The sequence below is a fragment of the Mauremys reevesii genome, linkage group 2 (assembly GCF_016161935.1).
Source record: "Mauremys reevesii isolate NIE-2019 linkage group 2, ASM1616193v1, whole genome shotgun sequence".
Classification (NCBI taxonomy): Eukaryota; Metazoa; Chordata; order Testudines; family Geoemydidae; genus Mauremys; species Mauremys reevesii.
The window spans coordinates 203,784,278-203,801,010 of record NC_052624.1 but is presented as its reverse complement, the minus strand read 5'-3'; the positions used below and the strand labels follow the sequence as shown (position 1 = coordinate 203,801,010).

The following is a 16,733-nucleotide window of genomic DNA, read 5'->3' as shown; positions in this document are numbered from 1 at the left end:
CAAATCCGCCAGAAAGTGCAGAACCCACCAAGGCAGAGGAGGAACTTTGTCACAGCAAACACCACCAAATGAAATGCGGTGCCTTACACTAGTTGGCAAATAATACATAACATGCCAGAATACCATTGCAGAACAACATATCTGACTATGATATTTTAATGTGTATATTCATTCAAGTTTTCCCAAAGAAAATTACCTTCTATCTTAGCACCATTTTAGGGTCCAACTCTGAAGTACTGAGCACCCTTCACTCCCACTGTTTTTAAGCAAAGTTGAGGGCACTCAACACATCCCTGACCGGTGTCCTATTTTGCATGCATGGCAGCTAGACAGATGTGACAGCATGATGACTCCATATGCATGTTTTATATAAGGGCAGGCTATTCCACTGTGCCAACACTTACAATTTAAAATGACCCAGAGTGCACGATATTCAACTGACAGACGGTAGCTGGCACAAAAGAGGATGTGCATTATTTTCCTGAAAAATCATAACATCTTCATAATTAATGTGTGAACCAAACACATATGTACCATGTACATCATAAAGTCAAAGCTCTATCAGAATTAAAAAAAATGTGTAAAAGGAGCTAATTAATCCAATATTTTGAAAAGGTTTATGTCAAAACAATTGTGGAATAGAAAATACCAGTAACCCTTATTCTTCTTCCCCCTCAAACATTTTATGGTCCCCACTTCTTAAAGGAAAACTCATTCTCACTAGGACTCCAAGTCCTACATTTTTAGAAGTGACTCGTTATTTTGTATGCTAAACCTGAAACTTCTTAGAGGAAGTGCTGAGCACCTGTCCACTAAAAATCAGGCCCCTTTAAGACATTTCATGTTGTGCAACCAAAATCACCAAACAATTTTCAAAATTTAGACTATGACATTTTCAAATCTTATTCCTTCATAAAAATGTACATGAAAAACATCCCCATAAGTCCTTTTAAAATTCAAATGCTTTTGAAAATATGTAATTTGTTGCATGTCTGACTTCATTGCACAAATAAAAAGGGTTTCTGGTTCTACATATTGCACATACAGCTGAATTGGCTGGGGCCTGATTTTGATCTTGTTTTTAGCTGTGCATGCTTGCCACCCACCTGACTAATCGTGCTCATGGCTCTCATGTAGCTCTCATTCCGGGAACGGAATTTAGGAGAAGTTAACAGACTTGCAGGGTCCAGACTGTCCAAACTTCTATTGATTGAGACTTCACTCACTGCCCTCAAGTAACTGTGGCTCCGGATTTGAAGTTTTGGAGAGTGTTCGCTGGATATCCTTGAAGGAAAGAGTGGGAAAGAGACATTTCATCAAATGCAAATAGCTTAACTGTGACTGGGAATGACAGTAAATTGTCCTGCAAGAAAGTAAAACTCAAACCAGAAATTATGTAACCCTGGGGCATATATAAATTCAGTACAGTACAGCAAATCAGCCAGTTCCAGTTCATTTATAAGTAAAATTTTTTATAAGTGCTTGTATACACATGCTAGAAGTCTAACTACTAAGATGAGTGAACTTGAGTGCCTGGTATTAAATGAGAATATCGATATAACAGGCATCAGAAACTTGGTGGAATGATGATAATCAATGGGACACAGTAATGACAATCGAGGTGCTAAAGAAGCATTCGAAGAAGATAAAGCCATTGCGGAGAAGGTAAATGAATTATTTACATCAGTCTTCACTGCAGAGGATGTGAGGGAGGTTCCCGCACCTGAGCCATTATTTTTAGGTGAGAAATCTGAGGAACTGTCCCAGATTGAGGTGTCATTAGAGGAGGGTTTGGAACAAATTGATATTCACCCAACAGTTCTGAAGGAACTCAAATGCCAGACTACTAACTCTGGTATGTAACCTATCATTTAAATCAGCTTCTGCACCAGATGAGTGGAGAATAGCTAATGTGATGCCAATTTTTTAAAAAGCCTCCTTATCCCGGCGATTACAGGTGAGTAAGCCTAACTACTATATCAGGCAAATTGGTTGAAACTACAGTAAAAAAGAGAATTATCAGACACATACATGAACATGATTTGTTGGGGCAGAGTGAACACGGCTTTTGTAAAGGGAATTCATGCCTCACCAATCTATTAGAATTCTTTGAGGCTGTGATCAAGCATGTGGACAAGGGTGATCTAGTGCAGCAGTTCTCAAACTTTAGTAACCCGAGGACCCCCATTTTGATTTAAAAATTTGCCGTGGACCCCCAAACCCCTTGCTCAGCCCCAGGCCCTGCCCCCACTCCACCCCTTCCCCCAAGACCCCACCCCACATCTTCTTATCCCTGCTCCATTCCTGCCCCTCCTGTTCCCCACCTCCTCCAAGTGCCCCAGTCCCCCCTCCTCCATCTCTGCACCTCCTGCATTCCAGGGAACAGGTTCCCCGGTGTGCAGGTTCCCCGGTGTGCAGGGGGTGCTGCGAGGGAGGTGGACGAGTTAATCAGCGGGGCCCACGGACCTCCTGGAGTTCCCTTGTGGACCCCAGTTTGAGAAACGCTGATCTAGTGGATATAGTGTACTTGGGCTTTCAGGAAGCATTTGACAAGGTCCCTCACCAAAGGCTCATAAGCAAAGTAGGAAGTTATGGGATAAGAGGGAAAGTCCTCTCAAGGATCAGTAACTATTTAAAAGGACAGAAAACAAAAGGACAGGAATAAACGGTCAGTTTTCAGAATGGAGAGAGGGAAATAGTGGTGTCCCCCATGGGTCTGTTCAACCAGCGCTGTTCAACGTATTCATAAATAATCTGGAAAAAGGGGTAAACAGTGAAATGGCAAAATTTGCAGACGATACAAAATCACTCAAGATAGTTAAGTCCAAAGCAGACTGTGAAGAATTACAAAGGGATCTCAGAAAACTAGGTGACTGGGCAACAAAATGACAGATGAAATTCAATGTTGATAAATGCAAAGTAATGTACATTGGAAAACAGGATCCCAACTATACATATAAAATGATGGTGTCTAAATTAGCTGTTACCAATCAAGAAAGAGATCTGGGAGTTATTGTGGATAGTTCTCTGAAAACATCAGCTCAACATGCAGCAGAAGTCAAAAAAGCTAATGGAATGTTAGGAACCATTAGGAAACAGTTAGATAATAGGACAGAAAATATCATATTGCCTCTATATAAATCCATGGTACTCCCTCATCCTGAATACTGTGTGCAGATGTGGTCGCCCCATATCTAAAAAGATATATTGGAATTGACAATGATTAAGGGTATGGAACAGCTTCTGTCTGAGGAGAGAGAAAAAAGACTGGGACTTTTCAGCTTGGAAAAGAGACAACTAAGAGAGAACATGATAGAGGTCTATACAATCTTGACCTGTATGGAGAAAATGAATAGGGAAATGTTATTCCCCCCTCCACAGAACACAAGAATTATGGGTCACCCAATGAAATAAATAGGGAGCAGGTTTAAAACAAACAAAAGGAAATACTTCTTCACACAATGCACAGTCAACCAGGGAACTTGTTGCCAGGGGATGTTGTGAAGACCAAAACTATAAAAGGGTTCAAAAAACAAACAAACAACTAGATAGGTTCATGGGGATAGCCTGATCAATGGCTATTAGCCAGGATGGTCTGGGATGCAACTCCATGCTCTGAGTGTCCCTAGGCCACTGTTTGCCAGAAGCTGGGAGTGGATGACAGGGGTTGGATCACTTGATTGCCTGTTCTGTTCATTCCCTCTGAAGCACCTTGCATTGGCTGCTGTTGGAAGACCATCAGCTGGGTTAGATGGACCATTGGTTTGACCCAGTATGACCATTATGATGTTCTTATTTACCCAAACTGACTTTCCATTTTGTTTGGTAGGTGTTGGGTTTTTTTGGTAAATCAAGGACAAATCAGTTACAACATCATAATCTGCACTATATTTATTGACAGACTAGTCCAAAGCAAAACTTCATGCTGTAATGACAACAGCAGAGGTGAGCTTTATGGGAACCATAGCAAGTAGTGCAATGGGTGTTACTTTTAAAGCAATTAGACAATAGACTACTGTTTGCATTAAAGAGTAAAGTGCTGAGGGATACACATTCCATTATTAAAAGAGCATGGTGAGTGCCGTCAAAGAAATGGCTATTTCAAACATAATATACTAAAGGAATCTCATTACAACAACCATCAATAAGGGGGCCGAGGAGGCCAGAAGAAAAGACCTAATGGAAAGACATATAGTTGACTGGGTCATCAAGCACAGAGCTGCTAAGCATCTACTGTTTGTACTGAAATCAGTGGGAGTTGTAGGTGCTCAGTTCCTCTTAGGGTTTGTCTCATAGGGAGGTAATCTGGTGCTAATCTTTCACAATATACATTTGAGACCCTATATATGTATGTATTTTATAGCATATTCAGTTTGACTTGACAGCTTGCTTCTTATGGAACTGTAGGAGGGCTGCTAACTGTAAATCAATGACATATAATGTACACAAAATGCAGCTGGGGTCATTGGACAACCTAACCCTATAATAAATCATTCCAAGAATATACTGCTACATGGGTGTAATTTGGTTACATTCAATAGTTATTTTGGATAGTGACAATAGCTGCCAGGCTGTAGGCATTTTTCATGTCGAACAGCTATTTTCCATTTTCAGGAAACACATTAAGTAGCTTGTAAATGCAAATTCATTTAAATTCAAAAGTTTGAAAAGTCCATTTCTGTTTTTCCACCTATAATGAACACATCATTAAAAAAAATGGGGAACTGGCTAGAAGTAATATAGCTGAAGGTCCTCTTTCATCACACTGGGTCAGACAGACCAACGATAAATACATTTTCTTAACTGATGTGTTTTTTGACCCAAAGCAACAATATTGTCATCGTAAGTGGGAATAATATTTTGTATGGATCCCAGTGTCAATAGTGACCCTCTGGTTGTGATTTTGTATACTGAAATTGTAGCAAAGGAAATCATCTCTCTTTTACAGGACAAATGCTATTTACAATTATTGCACTGCCTTGTTCATCATAGTTATCTGATCATGCACATTTCAAATATTTCTGTTAGTAAAACATTTCAGAGATGCTGTTTTGAGACAGGTCAGAGGGGGTCCCTTATGCTGGGGCTGAGGGAATCATTTTTAGACTTGTAACTCATTTGATGTTTTGCTTAGGCTTGACACTGAAGAATTTCTTGAAAGGAAAGAAAACTAGTTTTAGTTTCCACAAGTTTATCACTAATAATGAGGGGTTTTGGAGTATTTGAAAAAAACATTATAAATTCAGTTCATCCTTTCATTTCTGTCTCTTTGAGTTTGTAGCCAACTATATTTCTGTTATCCATTGGAGACTCATTTACTGAGGTGGGTGTCCAAATTTTATATCAACAGTGGCTGACAACACTGGAACCTTAGTAGGCACAGCAGGGCCACATATTCTTTTGCCCCAAATGGAACAAATTGCAGCCTCAGCCATTCAAAGCTACAAGTACCTATACGAAATGCTCAATCTGAACAAATTTCTACATAGATAAAGATGGCACAGTATGGTCTCCATGGACTGTATCACCATATAAAGAGGATGGTAGCCACACACCAAAGTGGTCTCCATCATGGCCTTCCACTTAAACAAACAGCTTCAGAGATTATTATTATTATTATTATTTTTCTAAAGAGCACTGAGTGCAGTAAATGTTGAAAGGAACAGCTCTTCTACATCACACATGACCTCTCCCTCGGGGGGTGGGGTGGGGGAGGAATACCCTCAGTTTCTTACACAGTTGGCTTTGTCACAATATTGAACAAGTCAGTTTTCCATTTTGAAATGGAAACCTCACTACTGTGTGTGTGTATATGTCTGTGTAGGAATGAATGAGAATGAGAGACAGAAAACACAAAAAGCGACAAAGAGTCCTGTGGCACCTTATAGACTAACAGAAGCACTGGAGCATAAGCTTTCGTGGGTGAATACCCACTTTGTCAGACACAAAATTAATGGTAAGAAATACACACACAAGTCTGACTTTAAAGAGAATCTGTGTGCCATTCTGTGTTTACTTTCTGCAAGCAATTACAGATATCGTGCACTCAAATAGCTTATTTGTATAAGTCTGGTAACTGTCTACATATATTAGGTGTGTACTTTGATTGTGTAATTGTACACATAACTAGTTTAATGGTTATACCCCATGTGTAATTATGACAGTACTGTAAAACCTATTAATAAGGGTCACAACTGGAATGCCATGTTCTCTGGATGATCTAATAAAAATGAATTTGAACTATTTATTAATTATTAGAGAATTCTGTCACCATTTGAAGACTGGTCATTTATTTGCCTTCTTCAAGCAGTGAGTCAATAATTGGATAGATTAGATATAAAAAATGTTCAGATTACACACACACACATTGAACACTAAAAATAAAATGACTGACCTATCTATCACCTCTATTTGTAGCTGTCAGAGCCTTTTAATAACAATTTACCAAAACCTGATCAGTAGATCTCTTGGAAATAATTCATTGTATGTAATTTACTTGGAGCACTGAAAATATGCATAAAATCCAAGTTAAATGAATAATTCATCACAAAAAAATTATCAGATAATACTAACTATTTCACTGCTCTCTTTTGAGCTGCAAGCAGATCAGAAGGTCCTCAAATATATTTGTTAATCAAATTAATTAGTTTTTTGTTTTATTTTATGGATTGATTGTAAGCCGTTTGCTAAACATATTCAATATTTGATATAAAAAATTCAAACTGTGTTGATTTGCAAATTAATCAAATATGTCACCTGGTGTTGTTTTTGTTCATTGATTGGACGAGCATGCAAGCACTGAATATAACAAATCACAAAACTCAGTGCACAAGTATTGTCAAATTAAAAATTGTTTTTTCTAAATATCCAGGCATGCATCTTTGAAATTTGCTTTCTGCAAATGTCTGGTCCACTGTAACAAGTCATATAGATATCTTAGTCACCAACAGGGAACAAATTTGGGCTATTCAGTACCAAAAACAAAGACCTCACTGGCTTGAGCTAAAGGGGATCTCCTCGTGGCTATAAGAAGCAAGTTGTTCTAGTCAGAGGGACCTGCCATCAGATGGAGACATGATCATGTGCACTAGGCACCACTAAACTTTGATTGCTTGAATGTTCATGGAAAGCAAATACAAAAGAGGCATGAATCCATGTGAAAATTTGAGCACGTATTTGCACATTTTTTTGCAGTATTTTCCCAGTTCTATACAAAATCACCTAATTTCTCTGCCGTGGTATATGCTTATTGTTTCTGGATGTGGGTGGTCGAAGCAAATAGATTCTTTTTCTGACTTATTTTGTCAGATAGTTGGTCCTTAACTATACGACTGACCAGTTCAGCACGTGTCTGGGAATGTGTTTCACAGGTGACTACTTATCATACTGCTGGTTTACATGACAGATGGGGAGCCACGCAGGGACTCAGATTTTGGCAGCCACTAGAGGAGGTGACTGTTGCTCACTGATGACCATATTCACAGGTTTCAATATGTTTAAAAACGGTGGGAAAAAATAACTAAGGTTTAAAATACAGGCAAGGAGGACATTCAGGTAGCTAAATTGTTGTTAAAGGCATCCCTTATATAGAAAGAGTTATTTATTAGCTCCATACATGTTCAGGACTGGCACTTTACAAATGTGTAATAAATCATTATTATCATCATCATATTCCACAATAACTATACAGCAGTCTTTAAAGAGTAGCTGAAAAGCCACAGGAAACTTTGAAGAACATTCTGTTTAGGAATAAATCTGCCAATATATCATAGTTTCAAGTTTTCACTTCCTTAGTTTATTATCAGCAACTTCAACCAACTATGATTCACAGAGGATGACGACTATGGGCAAGATCTATACCTAAAGTGAAATGGCTTAGCTAGCTCCACTGACTTCAGTGTATACAATGATTAGCAGCACGAGCATCTGAACTCAAAGATCCTGGAACCAGCTACTCAGGTGTGCTGCATCCTCTTTGCATTGCACTGCCTGTCTACATGACTCAAGGATGATCACTCAAGTACAAGTGTGGCCCTGAAGGGAGAGGCAAAGAGCTTACTTACGCAGGGCTTGTATACCAGACCCCCTGCGACTAGTAGGATGGAAAGATAAAGGTGTGGTTGGGGTGCCCTGAAGCTTATCTTGATTTGATCTCTTGTGGCCATTGCATGATGGTGTAATTTAGAGAAGCCTTCAGGCAGCTTGAACACAGCACAAAGAGGACAACTTTTATCTATAATATCTAAGCACCCTACAAACAGTAGCGAATTGATCCTTACCAAACCGCTGTGAGACGGGGAGTATTATTAGCCCCAAGATGTAGAACAGAGGGAAAAAGAAGATGTAGGGCCTGGTGCTGCTAGCCTTACTCACACAGCGCAGTGTGCTCCTTTAATTTGCATGGTTCATTTCAATGGGACTACTCACAGAGTAAGGTACTGCTCAATATAAGTAAGTGTGGGAGAATCTAGCCCTAAATGATTTCCCCAATGTCACACAGGAAGCCTGTGACAAAGGCAACAAGTGAATTCTAGTCCAGTGTCTAAACCAGGGGTGGCCAACCTGTGGCTCCAGAGCCACATGCGGCTCTTCAGAAGTTAACATGCGGCTCCTTGTATAGGCACCGACTCCAAGGCTAGAACTACAGGTGCCAACTTTCCAATGTGCTGGGGGGTGTTCACTGCTCAACCCCTGGCTCTGCCACAGGCCCTGCCCCCACTCTACCCCTTCCCACCTCCTCCCCTGAGCCCGCCATGCCCTCGCTCCTCCCCCCCCCCGAGCCTCCTGCATGCCACGAAACAGCTGATCAAGAGGTGCGGGGAGGCGCTGATCGGCGGGAGGCGCTGGGAGGAGCTGATGGGGGGCAGCTGACATATTACTGTGGCTCTTTGGCAATGTACATTGGTAAATTCTGGCTCCTTTCCAGGCTCAGGTTGGCCACCCCTGGTCTAAGCCATAATATAATTGAGGATCAGAAGAGTGCAAAGGAAAATGTTTAGCTCTCTTTGCACACCACTTTGTGACTAGTGCTCTGTGAATATTGGCCATACCCAAGGTGGCTCCTGACTTTTATTCAAATACACGTATGGGGAAAAACTATGTTAGCAGGATTGTGTCTGAATGGAGTGCTTCTGAATGTTTTACAGAAAGAGCCACTGTATCTTCAAATTGACTCTGAGATGGACAAGGAAGATTTTTCTATTTACAAGAACAGGGAAAATCTGATAGGAATATTTCCTTTTATTTTTGAGAGGAGATTGAAAAAATTGTACTTGTGCTGTCTATGGCAAATGTATTAGATGATCATATGATCAGTGCAGACAGCACTTCCACCAATAGGTGGTGCAGTGTCTTTATCATAGTGTTAAGTTGTTGTGTACTTTGATATTACGTTGTTGTCTTGGTTTGGGGCAGGGTGAGACAGTGGCACTAGGATATTCAGTCCTGCCCGTGTGTGCTGGGGTTGGTACTTGCAGTGTTCCAATAAATCCTTTGGATTTCTGTAAGCAAGCATTACAATATTTCACTTGTGCATGAAAAGGAGTGTAGAGTCAGGAGAATGTGTTGGCAGTGACTGCCTTTTTTTTTTGAAAGCTTGACAATAAAATAAACTATCCCTGAGAAAATATAATTAGATGGTCTTCTGCGTTTCAGTGTGCAAATTCATAGCACAAAACAGTGTTGTGCCACATGGGTTCCTTGTTGTGTCAATATTAAGTGTCATAGCTGTACAAGACAAAAGGAAATGGTGCTGTGTCCAGAAATATGTAATGAATACCTCCACTAGTCAGGCTGTGAGGAGCAGCCACTGTAGAAATATATTTTAACTCATCTTAAAAAAAAATAAAATCTTTGCCTCTTGCTGGTTAAACATCCCAGAATTCATTTTTCTAGGCTATCCCTGATAGCATAATTCCCATGGACCTAATTAATTCTATGCTGAATGCACTCCTTCCCCAAACCTGGCTGGTGGGAGCATCCAGCACACAGTTCTGTGTTTAACTATATTTTCATTGTAGCTTTTGCTTTAAGGGAAAAATCATCTGCAGTCTGATGCTAAGTAAAAGCAGAAGGACACCAATGAAGAACATGCACAGAACAAAGCCATTCAAGCGTATTAATCTTATTCCAATCATGACGTGGGTCATCAAAGGGGTAATTTTATTGCTGTTGCTCTTGCATTATGTTGTGTTAACTTTTCACTGCACAGTGTACAAGGCTGTCACATTACAGAAATTGGCAAGGGCAAAATATCAACTACATTGTGCATTTGTTCTCACTAGAAGTTTGCCACATTTTGAAAAACCTCCTTTCCCATACTTGGAAGATAAAATCTTAGTACATGTCATGGTACAGTTGCTATGGAGCCGGCCATGAGAAAGAAAAACAAAAACTTGCACATAACCAGAATATCTTACTTGCTGAGCAGAAATTCAACAGCAATAGTACAACAGTGGCAGCTGTTTCTCTTTTGATTCTTGAGAATCCATTAATCAGGTTATAAATCATTCTAACTACACAGAATCCATTAATCAGGTTATAAATCATTCTAACTACACAGACCAATTGGCATTGATTCTCATTAATCATGTGGGGTATGCATTATTTTATTAATAATACCTTACACATCCTTTTGAGGTGGATCAGATGTCAGACAGAGACAAGGTGAGAAGGGGCAGTGACTTCAGTGTTTTTTCACTCATATTTGTCTCTGTCTGATATTACAGACTTTAATATGGCTGAACAAGAGAGCACTTAAAAAATTAATCCAAAACTCACTCAGTTAAATGCCACACAGCTTTCTGATGTGTCTGTCTCCAGCTGGCAAAATGTGCTGTTTTTCTGTATAAGCACATGGTGTCCTGCCAGAGAGCCCTTATTTGTTTGATAGTTAAAGGACAAGAGGACCTTGATCAATTTATATTTATAAACATTTTTCAAAAGCACAATTTCTTTAAAGCTACCTGTGACTGGCTGGCCATGAAGTCACTGCCAGAATCAATCTAGAAACCATTCTTCTACAACTAGCTGTGGTCCCAGATAATGTCATGATAGTCTTTGTTTCTGAGGTTGTGCTGTAAGGACCATGGGCCAAAATCAAAGGCATCTTCAGTCTTTCATTTTGATATCACTCTGTGCTTCATCTATTAATGTCTTAGCTCTTATTATACAATGAAGCCATATATGTACATAGTGCCTTTCATCCCAAAGGATCCCAAAACATCATATACAAACAAAAGAATAGGCCAAATAATTAGGGATGCTTTCACCCACTACTGGAACGCAGTTGTCCTTAGGGTGAAATGCAGCAGTGTTTAACTGTGCACAGCAAAGCTACACAACAGTTATGGACAAATGAAGCAGAGAATATGATATTGAATTGAATCTACAGGGGAAAATCTAGATAGGCATGATATCATGCAGGTGGTATTCTCTTCAATCCTTCCTGTCAAAGGTAGGAGCCCGGGCAGAGACAGGTGCATTGTGGAGGTGAATGCCTGGCTGCAAAGATGGTGTTGCCAGGAGGGCTTTGGCTTCCTTGACCATAGGATGCTATTCCAGGAAGGACTGCTAGGCAGAGATGATGTTCACCTTTCGAGGATGGGAAAGACCCTATTTGGACACAGACCGGCTAATCTAGTGAGGAGGGCTTTAAACTAGGTTCGACAGGGACAGGTGAGCAAAGCCCACAGGTAAGTGGAGAACATGGAGACCTGGGAGATGGGTCGGAAATAGGAGGGAGCGTGGGCTATAATGGCAGAGAGAAAGGAGGGTCAGGGCAAAACTGGGAGGCAAGATCAAATCAGTATCTTAGATGCCTATATACAAATGCGAGAGGTATGGGTAATAAGCAGGAAGAACTGGAAGTGCTAATAAATAAATACAAGTATGACATTGTTGGCATCACTGAAACTTGGTGGGATAATACAGACGATTGAAATGTTGGTATGGATGGCTACAGCTTGCTCAGGAAGGAGAGACAGGGAATAAAGGGAGGAGGTGTTGCCTTATATATTAATAATGTACACACTTGGAATGAAGGTGGAGATGGACATAGGAGACGGAAGCGTTGAGAGTCTCTGGATTAGGCTAAAAGAGGTAAAAAAACCAAGGGTGATGTCATGCTAGGAGTCTATTACAAGCCACCTAACCACGTGGAAGAGGTGGATGAGGCCTTTTTTTAAACAACTAACAAAATCATCCAAAAGGGCCCAGCTTGAGGTGTATTAAAACTTTCCTCTCAGTACATATCACAGAGGATCCACTAGCATAGCTTGTGACCCTCTAAGAAGATTTCATGTTTGCTCTGGTCATTTGGGATTATTTTGCCATGATCCCAGTAATTGATTACTGTCACAGCACAGGTGTCAGCTACACCTTTACATTTCTTCATCTCTCAGGTACCTGGTAACAGCATTCCAAGCATGGCCTCTTAAATATTAGCAGCAGCTTCTCAGCATTACTCTGCAGCAAAGAAAATTAGACCTTAGTTTCTTTTCTAAGGGTTTGACTAGATAGGTAAAGAGGCTGAAGTTTACTAAAGCACCACCGTTCCCCTGGTCTATTTAGCTGGTCGAGGTGGTCCTAATTTCAACCTAGTTTACAAATTTAGACAATTCCTAAATTAGATAGTCCAGCATCTTCACTGTTCCTCTCAAGCCACTTTACAATCTAGGGAACTGATTTACCTCTGCTAGTAGAGGGAGGAGAAAACTGCAACTCCCTGTCAACTACATCAGTAAAGGCTGCTACTTGTCAGGAATGCCACCTTAGAGAGCAGTAGATTGTATCTGCATTGCTGCACTCCCTGGGAGTTCTCACAGTTAGCCTTACAACACCCCTCTTTGGCCAATGGCTCCCGTTTGTGAGACAGCATTGGTCGGCTCTGGAATCCACTGAGGAGTGGGAACAGAATGCTTCTTTGCAACAAAAAACATCTTTTGGGCTGACTTTCCACCACTGGGGGCGGCGGGGGGGATGGACTCCAGTGTGATGGCACTATATATGTTGGTCAATATATAGCATATTTTGTCTTTACTTATACTGGTAAAGGCATGGAAACAATGTTTGCTAGGTGCAGACTATAATATTAAAAAAAATAAACAAAAACCACCGTCTAGTATTGAGTGCCATGACTACTTAAGAGTAAAACAAAAAGCTTCCTCTTCTGAGAATCTTGGCATACTTCCTGTGTAGCACTCTCAGCCCGAAGTGGCCTGGAAAACTTGGATCAAATCTGGATGCCTCAAATTCAGGGAGATCATTAGACTACAGGACCTGCCAGTATTTTTGTTTCTCATTTACCTTTTTTGTAGAGGAGAAAATGTCAAACTAAGATATTTAGGTCTGTCTAGTCCAAAGTAGATAAGATTAAGAGCACTTCTTGGTTTCACCAACTAAGAGCACTACCCAAGGTTTCACAAATGGTAGAATGAATGTTTATGTGAAAATTTACAGCACAAGCACACTGCTTGTTATTTCCTATTTATTTTTCTCCAGTTTAAAACATGTCAGTCATTCAGTGATGGAGCAGAATCAATACCATGTGACTTATGTAACTAACCATACAACACACATAGCCAGTCAAATTACTTGGGAAAATTCTTACAAATGGAAGTAAACGGGGATTGGCTTGGGATTCCCTAATGAAAAACAGCAGATAAGGGCCTGATCTTGCCCGCAGCTACTCCTGGGTGCAGCAGTACTTACCACTGTGAGTGGTTCCATTGATGTCAGGTAAACGCTTGAAGGAGGAGAGCCTAGATTCGTAACGAGTATTATTTGCAATAAATACTTTGACTAGTTCTCAACTCTGAGTATGCATTTTCTGGTTAACACCTGCAAACCGTGGAGTTGTGCTGAACTATTTTTCTTCGTTTTCCCCCTCACGGCATAATTTGGAGATTGCATGTGTGCACTTTTACTATGTCCTCCATTTTAAATTGTTTGTATTTTAAGAACACTAAAGTATTCAAAGGGCCTGCAGAGGAGTCTGCTTTTCTTCTTTGCAGGGTATTTTTTTTAAGCAAGTTGTTTGGATTTGGTAAATTTTCCTTCCCTTTGAACACCTGTGAGCTGTTGAGTTTAATAAGGATAGAGCTGCTGCTGCCAACTGTGTGTGAATTGAGAACATGTTGGGAGCAAGGATCAGTGCCTACTGGATGACATTACATCTAGTTTCTCTAGCTGTGTCTTAAAAAGGGTAGTTTGAAGCTCAAATATAACCCGGATCCGCCTTCTCCTTGCAGCTGCAAGGCCAATGTAAAGCTGTTCAATTGAGTTTACTGTTGGCTAAGAGAAAGCAGCAGCAACTTGTACCTATATATCAAGGAAGATAGAAGTACAAAAATACAGTGTTGTGTGCATTTATTTGTGATAAAAATAAATCCAGCATCTAAGTAGCTATGAAAATTAGAGGGACCCTTTGGTTCCTGCCAAGTTATCTATGACACTCAGGGCCCAATTCTTTATTACTTTAAAGGACCTTCTGCTTTTCAAGTGATCTAGGTGATCATAAAGGCAACGTCTCTGGAGCACAGAGATTTCCCCTCTATGCCACTCAAAGATTCTCCCTAACCAGAGCTATTGTTCAATTAGCAGATCCATTGCTTTTCTTTCAGCCTTTTTTCTCTATTGAAAAAAATCCAGATAATTCTAGATAGCCCAGTTGTCTGTGTGTGTTTCACAATTTCCCGCCCTCTTCTCTTAACAGTTTTACTTTGAGGAAGCTATCAGGGACTTATCAGCTATATTCAAGAGAGTGGTAACCTTTTATTTCAGATCTGTGTGAAATCTAGTGTTGCCTGGATAATTCAATCGGTACCTGCGATGGCAACATTAGACTGTTAAACAGCCTAAGGTAGAGTGTAAATCTTATTTTCACTTTGCAAACTCTTCTTAAAAATCTGAACATGCTCAAAAAGACTCAGAATTGCATTCAACGAAAAAAAAATATTTTGAAAAAATCCAGATACTTTTTGCGTCCTCAGGCCAGCCCTGTGCATAGTCATTCATGGCAGACAGGAATTGGTTACATTTTTGAGTGAGAGGGAGTACAGCAAAAAAAAATAACTTTGCAAGCGTGCTTAAAAATGCCAATGCCAGCTATAGACTTAAGCACTCTCCCTTGCAATCACTGAGTATATAGTTTGTAATCTTATGAAAGTGAAAGAAACTGAAACATTCACTTGAGCTTGTGAATAAAGGGGTGAATTTTTAAAAACCAGGGAAAATGTCACTGGGCTGCTAGAGACTCAAGTAGTGAAGGGCTAAAAATGGATGTGAAAACTGTTCAAAGACTAAATCTCCTTCAAGACTGGGATCCTGCAAGGTGGTGAGCATCTGGTATGAGGGGATGAGCATCCTCAACGCCCAATAAAGGAATTCAGGAAAGGCATTCAGTTATACTTGCCTAACCTTCAGTGGGATTTAGGCATCATGTTTAAAATTAATTATGCGATTAAGTGTTGCTTGTGACTAAGTGCTTTGCCATAGTCTACACATTGCCTATTTAAAATGAAAAGTCAGAGGAAATTCCAAGCAGGGTGGATAAAAATATATTTAAAAAAAAAAGGATTTGAGGGGAAAAACCTATCTATAGCTAGTTTTAATTAAGATGCATTATAGCTCAAAGATATCTCATCATGGAATAGGGATTATAAATTCTAATTCTATAGTATGAGACAATATATTCATGTAATGTTTAAGAAAAGTTTTGTAAATGAGTTCCAATAGTTCATGGATTAGGGACCCAATCTTAAGGAGTTCCAGGGGCTTCTGTATAGATTATTTGGGTTAATCTTTCTATCTACCCAATGGGACTCAGTGCTTAGTCTAGAAGATACCATCAGAGATGCTTAGTTTTGCAGATCTGTGTCTCCTGAAACAACATGCTTGTTAACAGCAAAAATGGTTTAAAATAAATAAATAGATCGATAGATGTGAGAAATAACAGACCTCAACCCTATTGTCCCTCTGCAAATTTGCGTACACAGAGTCAATCCCTTACCTCTCTCTAAAAGTGCAAAATTTCAAAAAGTTTAATGAATAGAAGATTGTTGGGGGCAGAATAGATCTGGACAAGGAAAAGAAGTCTGGAGATAAATGTGAGAAGGGAGGGACAGGCAGTAGAAACAAAAGTGAAGCTGTTTGAGCAGCATATTCTAGAAGTCTTGAGGTCTTTCTGAGTGTAGCCTTCATTGATCTGAGATCTACCATACCATTCTCTCACTAGAAGGGAAAACCTATAATGGCAGGAGGCTGTAAAAGAGACCCTGTTTGTGAATATTTGAATGAAGTTCCTCTACCTGTGGGTAAGACAGGCATGCGTACAAAATACAAACAGTGCAACAAAGAAATGCAAGGTCTGGTTGCCCGAATGAAACAACATCATGAGAAGTGTTCCTTCTCAGGAGGAAGCTGTGTTGAAGATAATGGAAGGAACATGTCTGAACATGAAGGATCTTCACTTTGGTAAACCTTTTTTATTTAATACTTCTTTCATAAGGACTGCCTGTTTTCCTTCTGGAATATTCTTGAATTCTCATGTTTGAGCAAAAAATATAGCTGTTCCTCTATGGTACTATCATTTTAGATGCAGTTGTGATAAAAAATAAATAGCTTAAATAGGCATATCTTCCTGTTACAAATTCACCTTTAAAGTAGTACCGAGTATCAGTGAATGCAATAAGTAATACTAAATGAGCAGTATGGTAATAATAATTAAATAACTG

General features: G+C 39.8%; 1 protein-coding gene across 7 annotated transcripts in view; it reads right to left on the bottom strand.

Annotated features, from left to right (window-relative positions):
- Positions 1 to 16,733, bottom strand: part of DLGAP1 (DLG associated protein 1) — a 593,928-nt gene that overhangs the window by 136,923 nt on the left and 440,272 nt on the right. For all 7 annotated transcript variants that reach the window (XM_039526426.1, XM_039526427.1, XM_039526425.1 and 4 more), the window contains one exon: positions 1,107 to 1,284. In XM_039526426.1, coding sequence (XP_039382360.1) covers positions 1,107 to 1,284 — 178 coding nt within the window. The remainder of the gene's footprint in view (positions 1 to 1,106; positions 1,285 to 16,733) is intronic.